The sequence below is a fragment of the Bufo bufo genome, chromosome 3 (assembly GCF_905171765.1).
Source record: "Bufo bufo chromosome 3, aBufBuf1.1, whole genome shotgun sequence".
Taxonomy (NCBI): Eukaryota; Metazoa; Chordata; class Amphibia; order Anura; family Bufonidae; genus Bufo; species Bufo bufo.
In genome coordinates, this window is record NC_053391.1 from 101,286,460 (window position 1) to 101,310,684 (window position 24,225).

At 46.6% G+C, this 24,225-nt stretch overlaps 1 protein-coding gene across 1 annotated transcript; it reads right to left on the bottom strand.

Annotated features, from left to right (window-relative positions):
• Positions 1-3,801: 3,801 nt before the first annotated feature.
• DHRS13 (dehydrogenase/reductase 13) lies at positions 3,802-23,381 on the bottom strand. The gene is made up of 5 exons (XM_040423412.1): positions 23,183-23,381; positions 10,347-10,465; positions 7,246-7,369; positions 6,793-7,104; positions 3,802-4,268 (listed from the first exon to the last, which is right to left on the bottom strand). Exons 1-5 carry the CDS (start codon positions 23,310-23,312, stop codon positions 4,006-4,008), a joined length of 948 nt encoding a protein of 315 aa, XP_040279346.1. The 5' UTR covers positions 23,313-23,381; the 3' UTR covers positions 3,802-4,005.
• Between the last annotated feature and the right edge of the window lie 844 nt (positions 23,382-24,225).

The window sequence follows — 24,225 nt, forward strand, 5'->3', positions numbered from 1 at the left end:
TGACGTTTTTTACCCCAAGGTGATAGGTGACCACAAAATTAAATCTGGTAAAAAACAAATGACCATCTAGCCTGTATATGTTGATAGTAACTATTCTGCACAAATTACATAAATTTACCCTTGACAAGAGTGTGGAGAAAAATCAATTTTTTGAACCTCCGACTCAAAACTGACCGATTAGTAAGAATCTTCTAAGATGTGATAGTTCTCATGCTCCTGACTTTAACCCTTTCAGCCACAGATTATTATTTTTTTTGTTTTGTTTTAGCATTTTCACTTCCTGCCTTTCTGGGGGCTTAACAGTTTTACTTTTCTGTTCACAATAGCCGTTTCAGGGCTTGTTTTCTTGCAGGACAAGTTGCCATTTTTTAATTCCACCAATTAATATTGCATACGATGTAGTAGGGAGCTGGAAAAAAAAAAAAAAAATCTAAATGGGGTAAAATTGGAAAAATGCAATTCTGTAACAGTTTTATGGGTTTTGTTTTTACAGCGTGCCCTATGCGGTCAAACTGACCTGTTACTCCAGGCCAGTACAATTACGGCGATACTAAATATGTATAGTTTTTCTTAAGTTTTAGTACTGAAAAAAAATAATTCTGTGTACAGAGCTTCTTAAGGGCCTGCAAGTTGTCTTTTTTATCACTTTTTATCTAATTATTTTATAGCAGGTGAATCATCCATTTAGACTTTTTTATCCTGTATGGGATAAATATTTTTACATTTTTTAATAGTATGGGCATTTTCGAACACTGCAGTGCACATGATGTGTATTTTTTTTTTATTGTTTACGTATTTTTATTTTCATTTTGGGGAAGCAATTTGAATCTTTTATTTTTAAAAATATTTTTTTTTACACTGGGAGCCAGAACACGCCCGGAATAGCGAGCTTCCAGGGTATTGCGCCTCCAGATACCGTTGTCAAGTTTAGGGGTCCAACTTCTGTCAATCAGCGCTCTGTCTTAGTCCTCTTCCTAAGCCAGTGACGTCACCATACATGTGGCCTAGGTGCAGCTCAGTCCCATTCAGGTGAATGGGCCTGGGCTGCTGTAGCAAGCACAGCCACTACACAATGTACGGCGCTGTGCTAAGAGGAGGCCGCAACACTTACTGAAGCTCCAGTGAGCGCAAAGGTGTCGCGAGTCATTCCCCTGCACTTGGCAGCTGAAGACATCTGTGTTGGTCCCATGTTCATGTGTGGCCGCATTGCTGAGAAATATGATGTTTTAATATATGCAAATGAGCCTCTAGGAGCAATGGGGGCGTTGCCATTACACCTAGAAGCTGTGCCTTCCCAGCAACTGCCGTACTCTCTGCACTTTGACAGTGATGACGTTTTCACCCCCTGTCAAAGTGGAGAGGGCGCAGCAAAGCCTGTAGGTGTTAGGGTACTTTCACACTTGCGTTTGGTGCGGATCCGTCATGGATCTGCACAGACGTATCTGTTCAGATATACAACCGTCTGCATCCGTTCAGAACGGATCCGTTTGCATTATCTTTAACATAGCCAAGACGGATCCCTCTTGAACACCATTGAAAGTCAATGGGGGACGGATCGGTTTTCTATTGTGCCAGATTGTGTCAGAGAAAACCGTCCCCATTGACTTACATTGTGTGCCAGGATGGATTCGTTTGGCTCAGTTTAGTCAGACGGACACCAAAACGCTGCTTGCAAAGCGGAATGGAGACTGAACGGAGGCAAACTGATGCATTCTGAGCGGATCCTTTTCCATTCAGAATGCATTAGGGCAAAACTGATCCGTTTTGGACCGCTTGTGAGACCCCTAAACGGATCTCACAAACGGAAAGCCAAAAACGCCAGTGTGAAAGAAAAACAAACAAACGCAAAAACAAAAATTAGCCTGTTTTTAAGGGGTTAACAAGTGGCAAGCGACGATTTAGTGAGTCAATTGCATTCAAAAGAGGCTCAATTAAAAGAAACAATAAGTCTCCAAATATTTGCGCTGCTCGCTGGTCCCCAGAGCATTTACAATGCTAAACACTGGCAGATTTCTGACTAGATGAGAGGATTCGGAAGTGATTAGCGATAACTTCAGCAGCTATTTGTTGATGCCACAACTCTGGGGACAGAACAGTAATGCAGCATGATGGGGGCTTCGGGAGCAGTTATCGGTTTTCTATAGGGAGATGGTTTTAATCACTTAGGTGTCCTGGAACCAGTTAATATTGTAAGTTTAGGGACTACTCTGATTGGCTATGGATGTCACATGATAATTTTACCGGAATATGAGAAACAGGTGGGGTGCCTTAAGGCTATCTGCACACTCTGTGGATTACGTGCAGCATAATAAGGTACCAGCAAAGTGTATGTATGAGACAAATCTCATGTACACTTTATTTGCCAATGCAAAAGGGTGAGATCGGGTAAAACTGCATCAAAATCCACAAAAACACATGCAGATTTGGTGCGGAAATGCAGAGAACACTCTAGGAAAATCTGTACGCAATTTCTGTTTTCAAACCTGCAGGGGAGGATTGGGAACTTAAGTGGCCATGGAAAAAAAAAAAAAACACCCCGGGTGTAGACGCGTCCAAACTGACAGAAGGTCGGGCAACACAACCCACTAATAGGCTGGGCAACAGAAGTAGACAGGGCCAGCACAAAATACCGCCCCGTCAAGCATACTGAGGAGGATGATGCAGATGAACTCAGGAGGGGACCTGCAGCTGCTCGCCAGGTGAATAAGTGCCTAATGCTCCTAGCATTAATTAATGCTTCAGAAAAACTAGGCATCGCTGGATTCGTACTGACCTCTAGAATAAAAGTAATAAAAAACACGTAAAACTGTGGTGGAATTGCATTTTATTTTTGCAATTTCACCCCATTTGGAATTTTTTTCCCCGTTTCCCACTACATTATATGCAATATTAAATGGTGTCGTTGGAAAGTACAACTTGTCCCGCAAAAAACAAGCCCTCATATGGCTATGTGAACAGACAAATAAAAAAGTTATGGCAGGGAGAGCGCAAAACGAAAACGCAAAAAAACCCAAAAATGAACAACTCCTCCAGGGGTGAAAGGGTTAAACGTAAAAAAAAAAGTAAACAAACTTGCTCCCCTCCGGCAGCGCCTTCCCTTGAACTCTAGGGGGGTCATTTATCAAAGACCAGCGTTTTACGGCAGTCTTAAATAACCCTGGCGCTGCCAGAGGATGCACCTACAGTAAATTAAGAGTATGCTCCGTCAGTCTGTGCGTCTAGTTCGAAATGTACCCTGGCTGGAGCAGATTTCAGGCGTCATTTACGTAAATATTAGTCAATTTGTTGGGGCCAATGGCCGGGCCCTGCCACTCCCCAGAAGGAAGGACAGCGTAAAAACTCCCATGGGACAAGTTATTAAAAATCTTAGTACATCACCTCCAATGTGAACTATGAACAACTGCAAAACCACTGCTTAAGGCCGCCTGCACACGGCCGTTTTTTTTCCCGTTTACTGGCCGTTTTTTGCGTTCCATATACGGAACCATTCATTTCAATGGTTCCGCAAAAAAAACGGAATGTACTCCGTATGCATTCCGTTTTTCCGTTCTGTTTTAACATAGAACATGTCCTATTATTGCTCGCAAATCACGGTCCGCAAAAAAAACGGAACACATACGGAAATGCATTCCGTTTCGTTTTTTCCTGAACCATCTATTGAAAATGTTATGCCCAGCCCAATTTTATCTATGTAATTACTGTATATGCCATACGGAAAAACGGAACGTAAAAAACGGAACAGAAACGGAAACACAACAGAAAGAAAAAAAACTGAAAAAGCCATACGGTCGTGTGCAATAGGCCTAAAGGCGCTTTTTCACTTGTGTGCAGTGTACTGGTCTCATACAAGTTCTATACAAGAATGCGGCATGGACTACGTAATCCGGCGTCTGCCATGCGTCACTTGTAAAGTGCTTGTATGGGAAGTAAAGGAGAGACCTCGGATTCTGCATAGGCGCCAGTCACATTTGCTGCCTGCTGGTTAAATACTGGATGTTGGAACCTTTATTTGCTTAATCCAAGGAGATCTTCACTAACTTCCCACAGTTTCTTGGCTACTGCGTCATCTCGTGCGTGGGGCTGGACCTGTTGCACCCTGCAGTCAGCAAAGTAGCGGCCGCTGTACATTTCAATCTCCTCTTGGACAGCACAGTAAATGGAAGTCTGCGCTCCATCCATAGAGGTCTTGAGTAGGAGCCACACAAAGGGGTACACCAGGATCTGAAGCCAGCGTGGAAAACTGCGGGCTAAATTTGTGCGCACCACACCTACAAGAAGGAAAGATTAATGTACGAGGTATAACATAAGACTTCATTTTCTTCATAGCCACCTTCTACTGTATTTTTGTACTTAAAAGACAACATCCTCTGCATTTACTGTCCCCAAACAGAAATTCTGCAGCAATATATTCTACATAAAACTGCAGAAATTAATATTCCTCAGATAAGTCACTGTTACAAGTTATAAAACAGTGTAAGGCCTCATGCACACGACCTCAGGCGCTCGTCCTACTGGTACCTAATTGAAAGGTCTGTGCGGCGCATTGCTTATAGCACAGACCTGTCACTTACCAGTAGGAGGAGCGCCCGGCCGGTCACAGACATCGCAGGTAAGTATAATGCTTCTAAAAATTGCTAAGTAACCATGGCAACCAGGACTGCAGTAGCATCCTGGTTGCCATGGTTACCGATCGGAGCCCCAGCGATTAAACTGGGACTCCGATCGAAACTCTCCGCTGCCACCAATGATGGGTAGGGGGGGGGGAGGATTTTAATTAGGAGGGGGAGGGAGCCGTACTGGCCACCAATGAATGTACAGTAATACAGGGCAGGGAGGGGGGGCCCACTGGCCACCAATGAATTTAAAACTGGGGAGGGAGCGGGGTGTGCCCCCTCCTGCCTGGCATTACCTGATCTCTTACATGGGGCTAGGATACGCACAATTAACCCCTCAGGTCTGGCACCTGAGGGGTTAATTGTGCGGATCACAGCCCCCTGTAAGAGATCGGGTGCTGCCAGGCAGCAGGGGGCAGTGATGTACACAGTTCGTAGTATATTCTAACTTGAAGCGTCCCCATCACTATGGGAACGCCTCTGTGTTAGAAAATACTGTCGGATCTGAGTTTTCACGAAGTGGAAACTCAGCTCTGAAAAAGCTTGCGATCCGTCTGTGTGAAAGTAGCCTACAGCCACGGATCACAGACGCGGATGCCAATCGCGGTCGTGTGCATGAGGCCTAAGGCTACATTCACACTGAGTATCTTCAGGCATCAATTCACCCAATAGAGGCCAAAAGAGTCCTTTTGGCCTCCATCATACTGGCATGTGTCAGCTTACGTTATTTTTTTTCATGAGACTGCACTATTTTAGGCCTCATGCACATGACCGCAAACCGCGGATCCGCAAAAAACGAAAGCCGTCCGTGTTGCCTTCCGCAATTTGCGGAACGGAACAGGCGCCAGCAATATAAATGCCTATTCTTGTCCGCAAAGCGCGGACAAGAATGGGACATGTTATATTTTTTTAACGGAGCCACGGATGCATCTTTTGCGGCCCCATTGAAGTGAATGGGTCCGCATCCGAGCCGCCAAAACGGCGGCTCGGATGAGGACCCAAACAACGGTCGTGTGCATGAGGCCTAATACAGAGAAATCCTCCAGATGTATACTCCTGCCATTTATTGCAAATGCAGTGTGAATTGACCTCGGCTTAATGGGCATCTGTCAGCGGATTTGTACCTATGAAACTGGCTGACTTGTTACATGTGCGCTTGGCATCTGTGTTGGTCCCATGTTCATATGTGCCCACAGTGCTGAGAAAGTTATAGGGCACACTATGGGTAACTGATTCTGTCCTTTGCATACTTGGATTATTTCTTGCACTTTAACTTGGATTTCATTTCGTGGGATTAGTATGAACTGTTACCATTGTGCCCCCTTTCGGTTGATGCCGCCATTTCCCTGTACTTGTTTTTAATACATGAATTTTCTTATGAATTTTGCAGATAAAGTGTACTATTGACTGCATGCGGTCTGGTAGTCTTCTATAGGTATGTATAGGACGAACACGGATGCCTCCAGTCAGTTTCATAGGTACAACATAATGCCACAAATGAATACATTTCCTAGCAGGTGTGAAGGAGCCATTGTCATCTGGCTGAACATTAAAATATCAGTATACTTCAGGCAAACTTAATGTCATATGAAAAGTTTTTCTTGGTGGAGGTCCGAGTGCTGAGCCCCCTGCCGATCACTAGGAGAGAGAAGCCCTCACACCGTAGGAGATGGACTCAATAGACAATCTATGGGCCCCTATCCATGCTGTCTCCTGTGGCAAGGAATAAGACAGAGCCCTCTCCTCAATCTAGTGATCGGCAGGGGTCTCAGCACTCAGGCCCCCACCAATCAAAACTTTTGATGTCACTATGACTTGTCAAAAGTTTAAAAATAATATTACGCCTCCATACAAGCTCAAATTTATGTGTAGCCACAGTACACCCCCGACAGATCTATGGGGCCATACTGTACCTCTTTGTACCCTTGATTCCATATGGAAAACCATTCTTATGCAAGTAGAATCGTTTCTAGGGTTATCTCCGTAATGTGGTGCTATACCCAGGCATCATATGGCAGCACCAAGGGTTAGAATAATGTGGAAAGACGCTATGCAACCATATAATACTCACATATTAGAGGAGTACGGCATAAAGCCACCATCACAGGTTACTCCCACACGATGCCATGGCTGGATTGTTAGCACTGTGCTATAGAACAGGGCAGACAGTGGCACCTACCTGGGTGAACAGCATAACAAGTCACATCAGTGCCTTGTAATCTGTTGGCTAGCTCACGGGCAAACAGGACATTGGCGAGTTTACTGTCACAATACGCCTGGAGAATTTCCATCCAAGTTTCTCCAGCCGGATTCAGATTCTTGAAGTCAATTTTTCCCCTTTTGTGAGCACTGGAGGCGAGAACCACAACACGGCTGGGGCTACACTGCTTGAGACGATCCAGAAGCAAGAGCGTCAGCAGAAAGTGACCCAAGTGATTGACTCCAAAGACCATATTGAAGCCGTCTTCAGTCTTGCCTTTACTTTCGAGGCCTAAAAGGAACAGAATCACAAGGTCATGTTATCACATCAGACTTTTAGGGGCGATTTCTCATATGGATAATATTAATGGCCTTTTAGGTAAATGGGGGCATGGGACAGACGCATTTCTCATGGATTCTTCTGATGTCTCACCTGCGTTGTTAATAAGTATGTCCAGGCGAGGTTCACTGCTCAGAAACGTCTTGCAGAATGACCTAATTGAGGCAACGGAGGCCAGATCCAGCTTCATGAAGAGCACCTGACTGTTTCCAGATAGCTGCAGAAACAACAAGACATACAGGACATGTCTAAGCCTGCACGATGCTACACATTTCCAAAATGCAGAGACCTAATATTAAGGACCTATCCTCAGGATAGGTCATTATTGTCTGATCAGCGTGGGTACGACACCCCGCACACCCACCGATCAGTGGTCCCGCAGCCTCCGGAGCCAGAACTAGCACTTTGAATGGAACAAGTAGCACAGCTCCAAAGTGTAGTGGCCGAGGTGGGTTCCCGCATCTCAGCGCCCACTGAACTGAATGGTAGCCAGCATGGCCACTACACTGAGAACGGAGCTGTGCTACTTGTTGTTAAAGTGCTAGTTCTGGTGGCCGAGGGAACAGCTAATCAAGGGGGAGCGGGGTGTTAGGCCCCACAGAACAGGAAAACTGTCAAACTGGTGTAAAAATGGAACTGGCTTAGTTGCCCATAGCAACCAATCAGATTTCCAAAGCCTGACAGGTAGAATCTGATTAGTTGCTATGGGTAACTAAGCCAGTTCTACTTTACACCAGTTTGATAAGTCTCCCCCACAGCCTCATAAATCATTATTTAGAGGAGCCGAGGTCAGAACGGGAACTAACACTGCCACACGCTGCAAGTTTCTCGAATTGAACTCGCTCGTCTGTGTCTGGCCTAAGGCCTTACTAGAGTCTAGGTGACAATAGATTTACAGGCAAGGAAATGGGAAGTACAAGCTGCTGAACAGTGAGGAAGACTTTGCTTTTCCCTAATTAAATATATTACAAGGTTTCATATAGTCACATGTACCACTAAATGTATTGTGGCAGTGGAGCTGCCAGACTGGGATATTTGTTCTACTATAATTTTGGGGGTCATTTACTAAAACCAGCTTTTTACGCCACTCTTAGAGTCGCCCCTACGCTGCCATACGATTTGGCGAATTTATGATCAGGCGTGCGGTTCTACGGCAGCCCGTGAACCTGGCGTAAAAAAAATGACTCTAGCCTTGCCTGGAGTAGTTTATCGCCATAATTTACACCCGTTTCCAGTCTTAAATGTTAGTAAATTTGCTGAGGCCCCCAATGTGCCCCCGCTCCACCCAACTGTCAAACATGGCGGAAAACAGTCCATGTGGTGATGGACCATGTGATCTGACGTCACCACAGGTCCTAGCCGGTAGTTCATCTTTTGAGAAGTAAAGAAGAGACCGGGAACTATGCGAACAAGAGGAGAAGGTGAGTTAATTTTTTTTTTTTTTTTTTTTTTTTTTAACCCTCAATTGATCACCCCCTAAGCATTCTGTATTCAGAATGCTATTATTTTCCCTTATAACCAGGTTATAAGGGAAAATAATACAGTGAATAGACTGTCACCTAGCAACCATGCGTGAAAATCGCACCGCATCCGCACTTGCTTGCGATTTTCACGCAACCCCATTCACTTCTATGGGGCCTGCGTTGCGTGAAAAACGCAGAATATAGAGCATGCTGCGATTTTCACGCAACACACAAGTGATGCGTGAAAATCACTGCTCATGTGAACAGCCCCATAGAAATGAATGGGTCGGTATTCAGTGCGGGTGCAATGCGTTCACCTCACGCATCGCATCCGCGCGGAATACTCGCCCGTGTGAAAGGGGCCTTAGAGTGACTTCTTGAGGTGTGCCAAACATCTAAACTGAGAATATGGCGATCCCAGACCCCCAAATTGTCACATTATATATAATGAGAGGCTTGCAGTATGCGAATAGCGTTACTCTAAAGAACTGCTTTATGACCTGGTGTTGTCCAACCCATTACAAGTGATGGCCTATCCTCAAGACAGGCCGTTGCTATCTGACCTTCAGGAGTCAGACACCCCGCACTCTTACCGATCAGCAGTTCTGCAGTAGCTCTGGAGCTGGAATTACATTGTGCGGTGGACAGGGCAGGTTACTGCCGCATTTATTTCAATGGGAGCCGCGCTGCAGTAACCAGCTCTGTCCACTGCATAATGGGTGGAGCTGTGGAGTTCTGTCGCTGCAGCTACTACAGAACGGATGATTGACTGGGGTGTGGGTTGTCTGACTCCTGCTATCCTAAGGATAGACAATGAAGATCCTAAACCTGGAAAATCCATTTAATATTTGATCAGTCTGAAAATCTAATTCCAAAAAGTTAGTGATTCATTGTGCATTTCGTTTTTGTGAGAAATGTGAATGGTTTCTACTTGTCACACAAGAGGCTGCACAGTAATCAGTTACCCATAATGATAATATGATAAGACTACATTCTCATCTCCAGTGAACGTTTCCAGCAGGCCGTTCCGGCAGAGATCCACCAGATCACCGACAGATCCCTATTGATTATAATGGGATCTGGTGGCGATCCAGCTGCTTTCTGGCATAAATACCGGATCAAGTCTAATGGAGATGTGAACGCAGCCTAAGGCTCATTCAAACGACCGTAGGCCGTCCGCGCCTGTATTGCAGACTGCAAACGGCGGGTCAGCAATGTACGGGCACCGGCCATAAGAATCGCGTGAATCATGGGTGCAGACTCATTGACTTGAGTGGGTCCGCAATCCGCAACATATGATGCTGTGCAGAGCGGAGGCATGGATTGGAAGCACTACAAAGCGCTTCCGTGAGCTTTCTAGTCCATGCCTCCGAACCGCAAAAGAAAGGACAAGTGGTCTCTTTTGCTGTGTATTGCGGATCGAAGACCCATTCAAGTCAATGGGTCTGCGCCGCAATATTGGATTTACACGGCCGATGCCTGTGCATTGCGGATTCACACGGTAGTACACCGCCATAGATTTAGGAATTACAGGCAACTTTCGAGCAAGGCTATGGACCTTTACATCTTCAATGCATCCTGCAATATAAAGCGTCACTGCAGAACAAGACGTCTGGGTGACAACCCCGGTGGGCATCCATTTGTGGGAACGTTGAGGGAGGAAGAGGGGGCAACAGAGTAATGTCTGAGCAGAATAAACATCATACATGTTGCTGTGAATTCTCCACTTACTGTACGTATGTCATACGCAGCAGCTTCTCCCGTTTCTTTCACGCGACAAGCCAAAATGACCCGAGCTCCCCGCTTGGCCATGTCTAGAGCGGTCATTCTGCCGATTCCAACATTTGCTCCTGTGTGCGAAAATTTAATAGGGAGTCAGTAAAAAAAGAACAGAAAAAACTATGGAGGAGATTTATCAAAGTGGTGTAAATTAGAACTGGCTTAGTTACCCACAGCAACCAATCAGAGTTCACCTTTCATTTCTCACAGCTCCTTTGGAAAATGAAAAGTGAAATCTGATTGGTTGCTATGGGCAACTAAGCCAGTTCTACTTTACACCAGTTTGATAAATCTCCCCCCTCTCTCTTTTCATTGGTCAGAGATCTCGACAGGTGGTGCATTCACAGCTCATACACTGTCCATTCTACGACGGGGCAAAGGGGCAGAAGATCCAAAACTGAGGTCCAGTTCTAGGTGGCCAGGTAACTCTCCTCTTTAAAGGGTTATTGTAGTTTCTGCAGGGAACGTTTAATGGCTGGATAAGGATTAGTTATACATTTTTGTCATCCACTTTGTGCTTCAGTTCCAAATTTTAACATCTCTACTTGCAGTCACTGAATGAGAACCTTCACAGTTTACTTTCAGAAGGTGGAAAACGCTCCTGGGCATGTGATGATCACACAGATGTCAGGCCTAGGGTTGGAGCAGACATGGCATCTGGTGGGTGCTTGAGATGTGGCTAAAAACTACACGATCATGTCAGCTGCAGTTGTTTTCTTTGATGAACTGTCAATTGCTTGCTTTCTGTGAATAACTGTGTGGTTCTGCAGTTAAACCATGTGCCCATCCACATTTCCGGACGGGCACATGGTTTACACTGTGCTGTTCGTATTTTCCATGGACAACACACATACCCATTGATTTGTGTCTGTTCACATTTCAGTATTTTTTTTTTGTGACCGTGGGTCAGTAAAATAAATAAATAAAATCACGGAAATATGCGCTACTTTGATCCGTGATGCGGACCAAGCACGTCTATAGAAGTCTATGGGTCCGTGAAAATCACGGACACACCACAGATGGCATCTGTGGTGCATTTGTTTTTTCACTGAAGACAGATAAGAGATTCTTTGGAAATTAAAGGGGTTAAAGGGGTTATCCAAGACTATAAAAATGTCTCCCATATGCCAGGCCCCCCACACTGAATATACTTACCTGGCTCCCCGCACTGCCACTTCTCCCCGTGTGCGGATGAAAACATCCGGTGTCAGGGGCGGGGGGGGGGGGGGGGGGGGAGCAGCCAATGGCAGGCAGGGAACGGGGACAAGCCTCCCTAGCATCACGGGTGACGCTAGGGAGGCTCGCCCCCATCTTCCATTGGCTGCTCCCTGGATGTTGTCATCCACGCACGGGGAGAAGCAGCAGCGGCGGTGCGGGGACAGGAGCGGAGAACCAGGTAAGTATATTTATTGTGAGGGGCCCGGCGTATGGGGACATTTTTATTGACTTGGATAACCCCTTTAATTTTCAGCTGAGCAACGTCAGTGAATTACGGATGATACATGGGTGGTAAAAACGGACACACGGACCAACCACGGATCCTTCACGGACATCTTCACGGATAAAACAGGTACGCATTTTTTCACAGATGTGTCCTAAGGCGGCCCATTCTGCACAGGTATGTACAGTCGTGGCCAAAAGTTTTGAGAATTACATAAATATTGGAAATTGGAAAAGTTGCTGCTTAAGTTTTTATAATAGCAATTTGCATATACTCCAGAATGTTATGAAGAGTGATCAGATGAATTGCATAGTCCTGCTTTGCCATGAAAATTAACTTAATCCCAAAAAAAACTTTCCATTGCATTTCATTGCTGTCATTAAAGGACCTGCTGAGATCATTTCAGTAATCGTCTTGTTAAAGGGACTCTGTCACCACTTTCTAACCCCCCCTTTTAAAAGTATTGTTCTCTCCATTGCGCCCTTGTGATTACAAAGGTGTTGTTATAACATAAATTCGCCGTCTCGTTTTGATAAAAATACCTTTTATCTAACCTGTCAATCTTGTGGATAAGGTGCCCAGGGCGTTTCTGAAGGTCTGAAGCTGCCGCCCGCCGCCGCCGCCGTTGGTGCCCAGCTCCTCCCCTGATCCTTTCAGCGCCGCCTGAATGTAAAGAAATCCGCCTCCGGCTCTCGCTCAGTGCCCCCTCCTCCTTTTCAAAGATCCCGCGCGTGCGAACAGGCCTGTGCCTGATGCGCCCGTGCGGACATTTAGAATCAGCCTCATTGAGCGAAGTGCGCATGCGCGCACTTCACTCAACCTCCTCATAAGACGAGCACTGCAGCCAGCCACTCAGAGCCTGCGGCTCCATACAGCGCTTGGCAGGCTCTGAGTGGCTGGCTGCAGTGCTCGTCTTATGAGGAGGTTGAGCGAAGTGCGCGCATGCGCACTTCGCTCAATGAGGCTGATTCTAAATGTCCGCACGGGCGCATCAGGCACAGGCCTGTGCGCACACGCGGGATCTTTGAAAAGGAGGAGGGGGCACTGAGCGAGAGCCGGAGGCAGATTTCTTTACATTCAGGCGGCGCTGAAAGGATCAGGGGATGAGCTGGGCACCAACGGGGGCAGGCGGCAGCTTCAGACCTTCAGAAACGCCCTGGGCACCTTATCCACAAGATTGACAGGTTAGATGAAAGGTATTTTTATCAAAACGAGACAGCGAATTTATGTTATAACAACACCTTTGTAATCACAAGGGCGCCATGGAGAGAACAATACTTTTAAAAGGGGGGGTTAGAAAGTGGTGACAGAGTCCCTTTAACTCAGGTGAGAATGTTGACAAGCACAAGGCTGGAGATCATTATGTCAGGCTGATTGGGTTAAAATGGCAGACTTGACATGTTAAAAGGAGGGTGATGCTTGAAATCATTGTTCTTCCATTGTTAACCATGGTGACCTGCAAAGAAACGCATGCAGCCATCATTGCGTTGCATAAAAATGGCTTCACAGGCAAGGATATTGTGGCTACTAAGACTGCGCCTCAATCAACACTTTATAGGATCATCAAGAACTTCAAGGAAAGAGGTTCAATTCTTGTTAAGAAGGATTCAGGGCGTCCAAGAAAGTCCAGCAAGCACCAGGATCGTCTCCTAAAGAGGATTCAGCTGCAGGATCGGAGTGCCACCAGTGCAGAGCTTGCTCAGGAATGGCAGCAGGCAGGTGTGAGCGCATCTGCACGCACAGTGAGGCCAAGACTTTTGGAAGATGGCCTGGTGTCAAGAAGGGCAGCAAAGAAGCCACTTCTCTCCAAAAAAACATCAGGGACAGATTGATCTTCTGCAGAAAGTATGGTGAATGGACTGGACTGCTGAGGACTGGGGCAAAATAATATTCTCCGATGAAGCCTCTTTCCGATTGTTTGGGGCATCTAGAAAAAGGCTTGTCCGGAGAAGAAAAGGTGAGCGCTACCATCAGTCCTGTGTCATGCCAACAGTAAAGCATCCTGAGACCATTCATGTGTGGGGTTGCTTCTCATCCAAGGGAGTGGGCTCACTCACAATTTTGCCCAAAAACACAGCCATGAATAAAGAATGGTACCAAAACACCCTCCAACAGCAACTTCTTCCAACAATCCAACAACAGTTCGGTGAAGAATAATGCATTTTCCAGCACGATGGAGCACCGTGCCATAAGGCAAAAGTGATAACTAAGTGGCTCGGGGACCAAAACATTGACATTTTGGGTCCATGGCCTGGAAACTCCCCAGATCTTAATCCCATTGAGAACTTGTGGTCAATCCTCAAGAGGCGGGTGGACAAACAAAAACCCACTAATTCTGACAAACTCCAAGAAGTTATTATGAAAGAATGGGTTGCTATCAGTCAGGAATTGGCCCAGAAGTTGATTGAGAGCATGCCCAGTCGAATTGCAGAGGTCCTGAAAAAGAAGGGCCAACACTGCAAATACTGACTCTTTGCATAAATGTCATGTAATTGTCGATAAAAGCCTTTGAAACGTATGAAGTGCGTGTAATTATATTTCACTACATCACAGAAACAACTGAAACAAAAAAGATCTAAAAGCAGTTTAGCAGCAAACTTTGTGAAAACTAATATTTTTGTCATTCTCAAAACTTTTGGCCACGACTGTAGTTGATGTAACTTCTAGAAAACAACAATTACTCTTAGAGTACTTTCACACTAGCGTTTTTCTTTTCCAGTATTGAGTTCCGTCCTAGGGGCTCTATACCGGAAAAGAACTGATCAGTTTTATCCTAATGCATTCTGAATGGAGAGAAATCCGTTCAGGATGCATCAGGATGTCTTCAGTTCAGTCATTTTGACTGAATGCCGGATCCGTCCTTTCGGTCTGCGAATATGCAGACCGAAAAAAAGGTGAAAAAAATAAATAAATGCCAGATCCGTTTTGCCGGATGACATCAAAAAGACGGATCCGGCATTTCAATGCATTTTTTTGACTGATCAGGCATTTTTAAGACTGATCAGAATCCTGATCAGTCTTACTAATGCCATCAGTTGACATACGTTTTGCCGGTTCACTCTGCCGCAAGTGTGAAAGTAGCCTAAACTATAAGATAAAGAATTTAGGAAGGGGGGGGGGGGGGGGAGACGACTACAGCTTGTAGCACTTTTCTCCCAAAGGCTGCATCTGAGTCAAGATGCAGTCTGTAAGGTCTAAAAAAAAGGTATGGGGAGAGCTCCAAGTAGCAGCTCTGCATATCTGGGCCAGAGAAGCATCCGCCCAAGAGGCCGCCACAGTTCTAGTGGAATGAGCCCCGAACGACGAGTCAGGCTAAGGGAAGAATAAGCCAGGGATATAGAATTCTTAACCCATTGTAGGAAGGCGCAAGGGTCCGTCATTGACAGAAGGTATGTTTCACAGAGATTCCTGGCCTTAGTGAGGTAAGAGCTGGTAATTTAAAGTGTCAGCAGCAGTTAGTGCTGACTGACACCATTTGTTATTTAGTATGGCTGTAGAGCCGATCCGGGCCAGCTCTTACTGGGAGAAGGCAAAGTGCAGGGTAGGTGGCTCCTCCCCACGTTCCAGGCCAGGTTTTGGGGATATAAAAACCCAGCCAGCAGTCTCAGCTGTGTGGATTATCCTCCATTTCACAGTAAAGGGCTGAGAGCCGCATTGCTGGTAAACAGGCCCCCTAAGGCATGCTAAGGATGGCTGATGAAAAACTGCTAACCAGGTGACCGTTTGTGTTCTGTGGACTGTCCATGGTGTGAACATACACCAACACTGCGCACTGTTATTTTGTTGTGCCTTCTGTGTGAATAAACACTGAACTATAAGTTAAAGACTTTGTGATTGCCTCTATACTGCGTCCGCTAAGCGGCCTACCAGAGCGAATCCCCACACCATCTAACACTAGTAGAGACTTTGCGACCTCTAGCTCTACCCAAAAACTGAATAAGGAGATTCTCATCTATTCTCCAAGATGATGTGGAGTCTAGGTAAAAAACTAAACACCTTCTGACATCAAGGCAATGGAATCTTTCTTCCAACAGATTGGTTGGATTTGGACAGGAGGGTAGAATCACATCCTGACTTCTATGAAAATCAGAGACCACCTTAGGCTGAAAGGATGGAATTGGTCTGGTAGTAAAGGGAGGGAGGCAGAGAGAGCCTGCATTTCTGAAACCCGTCTAGCAGATGTTATAGCTAAAAGGAAGGCCATTTTGAAAGTAAGCATTTTAATAGAAATCTCAGTTAATGGTTCAAACGGCTTTTGTGATAGGGCCGAAAGGACAGTATTCAAATCCCAGGGGGGAGACAAGGGTCTTAAAGAAGGGGGCATTCTTGATGCTGCCGACAAGAATCTTTTTAATCCATGGATTATCTGCTAATCAGGAATCAAAGAAAAAAAAACTTAGAGGACCTTTCATCTGGATATCCTTAATCTAATTATTATCCTACCTTATAGTGCGGCCCCCACCGCATGCGCGCCGGGGTGGCCCCTTCCGGCTCATTGATGTAATTTCCGGGCGCCGGGCCGGAAGAGGTGTGGGCATCCTCATGCGTTGGAATAGGCATTTTTGGGCCTAGGGGTTAAAAGGAGTCGAGGCGCGTTTGATAACTTGGCATCAGGAGAAGGCAGCCAGCCTTGTGTGCACACAGTGCTGTGCAGGATATGGGTTTCCACCAGAACGCAAGAGAAGCGCGCGCCGCCATCTTGGAAGCAGGAAGCCGGGCACCCTGCTGCATCGGACCAGGAGCCGCCTGAACACGGCCACAGAGGCTGCCCAACGAGGCTTGGGAGGAGGCGGGAAGAAGAGCAGGCCTGGGCAGCGGCTCCCAAGGAGACTGACACCGCCAGGGATAGGTCCCTTTACGGTATAGTAGACCCGGACCTCCTGAGGTGAGAACCAAAGCAACTGTAGGAGCCAGAGCTCCTCAGGTACCTCCTATCCATAGGACAGGAAACCTGAACTGGGGTGTGAACCATTTTATCTCTTCAGGTTTCCTGTCCTGGATGGGAGGTCCTAGTCGCATGGGTGAGGGGAAAAATGACTTCCAACGTGTGAAAGCACCAATCAGGGCGGAGGCTGCATGACTTGGTGGAGGAAACATTTTTGTTGCCATTTTGAAATCCGCCACATTGAATTCTGCTCAGGTTTTTCTAATGGGTAGGGGGTCGTGTGATATATCAGTCTTGGCTACAATTTACTCAGAGACACAGGGGACGTTTTGTTCTATCTTTTCCTGTTTAGGAGTTTATAAGCGAGGTCAAAGTTTCCTAAAGTTCTTTACATAACCCGTTCCGTGTGTCCACCACTCTGCCGGATGCACACGGTTTAACCCTTTCAGTCCCTGAGGGTTTTAAATTTTTCACTCCCTGCCTTTCTGGGGCCATAACTTTTATTTTTCCTTTTACATAGCTGAATGAGGGCTTATTTTTTTGCGGGAGAAGTTGTACTCTCTAATTCCATTGTTTAATATTGCATACGATGTAGTGGGGAGCTGGAAAAAAAATTCCAAATGGGGTGGGAAAAAAAACAAAACAACGCAATTCTGCAACAGTTTTATGGGATTTGTTTTTACAGCGTTTCCTATAAAGTAAAACTGACCAGTTACTTTCATTCTCCAGGTCCGTACGATTACAGCAATACCACATGGGTATAGTTTTTCTTGCATTTTAAAAGGGTTGTCTCAATTCAGCAAATGGCATTTATCATGTAGAGAAAGTTAATACAAGGCCCTTACTAATGTATTGTGATTGTCCATATTGCTTGCTTTGCTGGATTCATTTTTCCATCACATTATACACTGCGCGTTTCCCTGGTTACAGACCATCCTGAAATCGATCAGGAAAATATAGGAAAAAGCACTAGCCTATGTGCGCTCCAACGGTCCCGGCCACCAGAGAGGTTGACACTTTTTCCTTTTGCAAGCACGACCACCGCTGATGGATTTCAGGGTGGTCTGTAACCATGAAAGCGAGCAGTGTATAATGTGATGGAAAAATGAATTCCGGAGGACTGAAGCTGCCGCATAACGCATCCGGCTCTCCCGATCTCCATCGGGGGGAGCTTGAGCACTCATGGAAGCAATTGCTTCCAGGTTTTAGCATCTTCAGATGCTGTGGTTCCAGCATTGATGTGGAGGCCCTCTATTCATCTATACCACACAATCTGGGCCTCACTGCGGTAGAGCACTGCCTCCGATCACGGGGATGTCAGTATCGCGCCCACAGCCAATTTGTCCTGCGTCTTCTTGAGTTCACCCTAACACGTAATTTCTTCACCTTTGACGGGAGGACCTACCACCAGCTCAGGGGTACAGCGATGGGGAGCCCCTTGTCTTTAGGGAAGATGAAGCGTTGGACACCTATGAAATTGGCCTGTGGGCGCGATACATTGATGACATCTTCATACTCTGGAATGGAGACCAAGGGAGCTTTGAAGCCTTCGTCCGGCACCTTAACCAGAACCAGATAGGTATGCATTTTACCTGCGAGTCGCATCCTACGACTCTACCATTCCTGGATATAAACATTTCCAGGAATGATAGGGGGGAACTGGACACGTCCATTTATAGGAAGGCTAGCTCCACGAATTCCCTCCTGAGGTGGGAGAGTAACCATCCTCTCCCACTCAGGAGAGGAATTCCTAGGGGCCAATACTTGCGACTTAGACGCAATTGCTCAGACAAGCATGATTTCATCAACCAGGCAGCTGACCTGAGGATGAGATTTTTGTCTAGGGGTTACCCTGATTATGTTTTGAGATCGGCGTATCAGACAGCTCTGTCCCGACCAAGATCTTCCTTACTCACTCCCAATCAACCATCTACCCCGCAAACTAAGATCTTGAGCATTATCACTAATTTTGATAGGGGGTCCAAACAAGTTAAGCACATCATAAAAAGTCACTGGGAGGTCCTAAAAATGGACCCTGACCTGAAAGATGTGCTGGGTGATCAACCACAAATCACCTATCAAAGGGGACCCAATCTATGTGATAAACTCGTGCATAGTCATTATGCACCTGATCGCACAAAGTCCACCTGGTTGCGATCCAAGATTGTGGGCGGTCACAAATGTGGCAATTGCATAGCGTGTAAGCCACGTGACAGGTAAAACATATTCAATCTCACATTTCATTAACTGCAAATCCAGAGGGGTCATATACCGGATCCAGTGTGAATGTGGGATTGAATATGTAGGTAAGACGATACGAGAATTCAGGAGGCGGATAGGGGAACATCTCACATAAACGGGATACCCCACTATCGAAACATGTACACACTGCCCACAATGGCATAGCCTCCTTGAAATTCTTGGGTATCAATCTCGTAAAGCCTCCCATTAGAGGGGGCGATTGGGACAAATGTCTCCTTCAACGTGAATCCCGATGGATCTTCTGTCTTAAAACATCTGCACCTCTGGGCCTCAACGAAAGGCTGGACTTTGGGTGCTTCATATAAATTGCGGTGATGGGCCTTGTTAAACATCTAGGTATTTCTCATGTAAACGGCGTCATCCCATTCAAAGTGATGGGAGGAGCCTACATGAGATATCCCACTGTCCGATGTATACCCGGCATCATGTTCTGTATTCTCTGTGACTTATCTGTGTTCCTATACTCCTGCAAGAAATGTCAGTCTAATCTTGCTACGATTTTGTGTCATAGCGTCACTACAGACGCCTCTATCATGAGACGTACTGTGCGGTTTTCTTCCCGTTGACATAGTCTCCAAGGTAACCGATTACACCCTCCGCCTCCCCATATGATTGGCCGCCGCTATCATGTGGTATCGGCGTCTGATGCGTTGCTGTGCGTTGCTGTGCGGCGCATGCGCGTGACGTCCGACGCAGATGCTTACAGGGCGGTCTTCCAAGAAGAGGCGCGTATGGGCTCTATTTAAACTACATGAAGGTATGTATCAGTGTGGCTGGTATTGGTTGAGGAACCCCCTGAACTATAGGGACATTACCTTTGGCGAGGACCACCATATCCTCACACACCAACGAGCAGAGGAACATCTATCCCTCTGCAGCATGGCAACCTCTCATTCCAATCATTAGAGCCTGATTTTTTGTAACCATATGACTGCAGTGTTTCCCTCTTCTTTACCTGCGGTTACATATGGTGCATATTGTCTTTTCCTACATGTACTGATTTCCCCTGAGGAGTCGACACGACAGAAACGTGCCACGTCGGGAGGTCTGTAGAATCTGCATGTTTAATAGACTAGTGATCAGGTCCATAACTAGGGACAGCTATCCTGACGGGGTCGCCCTTTCCAGGGCGAGTGCTCTGTGTAGACAGGCAGTATGGGAGCAGCCCCCTTCTCCCAAGTTTCTAGGGTGAGATAGGGCACAGCATCACCACTCCCGTGACTGCACATCTACTCTAGACTCCGTCTGACCCAGGCATCACCGTTGCCACGCTGATCCTAGTCACCTGGTTGGTCAGGTAAGACTGCTTGCGTCCATACAGGCGCAGCAGTTTCTTTACTTACCCTTGTTCTACCAGCAGTGGGGTATCTATCACAGAACCCCTCATTTGTTTGTATGTTTGTAATGTTGATGCATCCTCTGGTGTATATTTTATTGCATATCTTATAAAAGTTACATTTTAATAAGGATATTTCCCCACATTTTCTCTGGTGGGCCTCTGGCAACTTTGAATCTTGAAATATCGGTGAGACTTCTGATACTTTTAGTCCCACTCAGGTACGGCTGCAGACCTTAGCTGCGGGTTTCTGCTGTATGAAACACGCATGAGCAGTTTAACGTTCCGGTCAGCGCCATACATGTACACTGGTGGTAGGTAAGGGGTTAAAGGGGCTTTCTGAGGATAGGTCATCAGTATCTGATTGGTGGGGGTCCGACACCAGGGACCCCGTGTCACGGCTTGGTGGTAGTTTGCCGTGACACTTTCGCCACGCATGAAGGTTGCCGGTGGCAAAGTCTTGTTTGTTGAGCATGCTTGTGCACTTCCCCTTTAAGGCTTTTTTTCTTTCCCTTTCTGGTATGCACGGGGTTAAGAGGTGTGTAAGGTGGAGCTCGGTCTTATGTTCTGGAGTTGTGAGCTTGAGGTCAGATTGTCTTCAGTGTCTTGTGGAGCTGGTGCTATTCCATCTGCCCAGTCCTTGAGGGCCACCTTATGGGACATCGATGTCACCCCTTTGTGTTTGTTTCTGTTACCCTACCTCACTTGTTGTATGTTTGGGGTTGTTGTTGTTGTGTCTGGTTTGGTGTTTCAGGTCAGCATTGATGCCAGACATATCCTTTGTATGTCCTATACCTCCGGAAGGGGGTCCCTGGAGTTCCCCGGAGGGGGAACTACAAGCAGCTCGGCCTGGTGCCACCACGGTTCTTGCCTCATGGTGGTCCAGGTTGTTTCTACTGGATTCTGTGTTTGGTGTTTGTGCTGGGTCCTGCCTGGTGTGTGTGTGTGATTGGGCCTATGCGCATTTCCAGGATCCAGTGGTAGCGGAATCCATAACGCGATTCTTCAATAACCCGAACTTAAAACACTAGTCCTGTTGGCAGTGGTGTTTTCTGCCTCTGGACACTTACCTGTCGTGTCGTCCACTGCTGGCTGCATTCTTTCCCTTTGTTGCTAGGCCTGTTGGAGACTCCAGTTCCTCCGTGTCGTGGAGGAATCGGTTGTCTCCACCTTCTGACGCCATATTGCAGTGACCGTTCGGGTCCGTAGGGCCCAGGTTCAAGACTATGAGCCCCCCTACCATCGAGTCAGGAGGTCAGGGATAGGATTTAGGAATGCTTAGTTGGTTACCAGCTCCATTTTCCCTGTTTCCAGGCCTAGCTGCTACCCTATAATCCCCACCTTGTATAGTGGGGAGGTTTCCCCCACTCCCCATTGTGACACCCCTGCCGCTCAGCTGTTTGAGAAGTCACTGGGACTCGCAGTAGCCCGTGGCCTTCTTGCAGCCTTCCTAGGCCAGTGATGATACGTTGATCAGTCACGTCACCTAGCGGCAGTGATGGCCAGTTCGCCCGCGAACACATGGGGGCTGCCATCTTAAATCACAAGTCCGGCGAGGCACAGGTAAGTCCCTACCTGTGCCTGCGCCGCGAGCCGGTCGCAAACAAATGCGGTCACCGGGAGCAGGCAGTTCCGAGAACAGCCCGATGAAGGACCCCGGCGGCTGTTCTCGGAACTGCCTGTTCCCAGTGACCGCATTTGTTTCAGACCGGCTCGCACACAGGCACAGGTAAGGACTTACCTGTGCCTCGCCGGAGTTGTGATTTAAGATGGCAGCCCGCATGTGTTCGCGGGCCATCACTGCCTAGCGGGTTACACTTCACTTCAGATGAATAATAGTAGGTGCAATATGGATCACATGAAATGACTAGTGCTGTGAAGAAGTCATCCGATATTAGCCGAAAGGGCTACAGGAAACACGAAGAACAGGTAACACAAGTTTGATTGTTGTTTTGTTTGGGCTCATGCACACGGATGTGTGTCGGTCCACTATGCACGGGCACTGACCGTGTGCCTGCCGTCTGCGAACCCATTCACTTGAATGGAGTCCACACCGCAAAAAAGTAGTGCATGCACTACTTTATTGCGGTGCGGAGGCACGGACAGAAAACCCCATGGAAGCACTCAGGTATTTTTGTTCATTAGGTGGCTTTTCTTTTTGTCTTTCTGGCCGACTTTCTAAAACACAGCAAGCGGGAGCTCTTGGCATTTTCACATCACTTTCTCTATAGGGGAAAAGCACCATGAATAAAATGCAAGTGGGCAAACACACTGCAAAATATGGCTCCAGAAAAAAGGCAAAAAACCCCCAAAGGTGAACAGAAAAATCCACTAATCAGTTAGGGCTGATTCAGACGACAGTATCTGACACCGGCCATAAACGGGTCTTCACTAGTGTTGAGCGAACTTGTAGTTTCAAGTTCGGGTTATCTAAGAATTCCGTTATGGATTCCGCTACCATGGACTATAAGTTATGGTCCGTTATAGCGGAATCCATAACGGAATTCTTAGTTAACCCGAAACTGAACCTTGTACGCGGAACTTGAAACCACAAGGAGTCACAAGATTTCCATCCCTATTTATCAGAGGTCACACAGAACAGCCTCGCACCATGCAATGTAGATGGAGACTCCGGCCACCTGACTGGCCTCTAGTATCATAGGGATACATTCACACAAGCAGGTTTTTGATGCCTACAAAAATCTGTGGTGAATCATAAGAAGGAGAGAATGGACAGGTAATATTTCTGTTACTTTTTGAATTCTCTCAAATACCGCATCAAAAAGACCTGCAGGTGTGAATGAACTCTGATTATCCCTCCTGGGATACAGAACTGGGAGCACCCCGCCGCCATGGACACTTACCTGTCACTATGACAGTCTTCCCCTGCAGACTGACGTCACTCGTGCACTGCCGCCCTTTGATGAAGTTGTAGTAGATGAGCACATAGAGCCCTAGGACTATCCCCACGGACAGCAGCAGCACCGCGGCCATGGCTCCTGCTCCTGCCTGCCGTGCTATCCCTACATACAATCCGCGTTTATCTGATTACAGCTCTGCAGCCCTCCCCCACTGTCATTATGTAATGACAGACAACCCCACAGCACTAAGCAGGCTGCTTCCTGACTGATCAGATACGGCGGCCTGGGAGGGACAGACTACTTGCGTTGCCTTTCTGTTCTTTAGCGATGCTCTCTTCCCGTAGTAGAGGTGTCTATGTGCTAATTCCATCTTGGAAATGGCCTTTGGATTATTTTGCAAATAAACTACATAAGGAATATAACAGGGGAGATTTATCAAAAGTGGTGTGAAGCACAACTGGCTTAGTTGCCTATAGCAACCAATCAGATTCCACCTTTCATGTTTCAGAGCTTCTTTGAAAAATGAAAGGTGGAATCTGATTGGTTGCTAGGGGCAACTAAGCCGGTTTTCCTTTGCACTAGATTTAATGTGTCCGGTGTCATTTTATACAGGGCCTCCTTGTGTAACATGGCACCCCGTGAAGGAAGTTTAACGCCTCAATGCTCCTACAGTACCAGCAAAGTGGATACAATTTTAAGAAATCTCATCCACACGTCGTGTACAAAAACTGCAGCGTAAATTGACCTGCAGTGAAGATTTTAAATCTGCAGCATGTCAATATATGCTACAGCTCTCCTCTGTGGATTTCAGTGAAGTCCACAGCCTTTTCCGTGGCAAAAAACGCCTGCAATCCAAGTAGTTTTTTTTTGCAAAAGCGCGACCAAAACCGCTGCAGACTTCTCCGCTATGTGCATGTGGTTCTTATTACATGTTGATTTTTGTGTGATCCGCAGCGTAATACAATACCCAGTGCTTTTATATGTCGGGTTACAGATAATAGCCTACCGCCATGACATATAAAGTCATGCGATGATAGGCAAGAGGG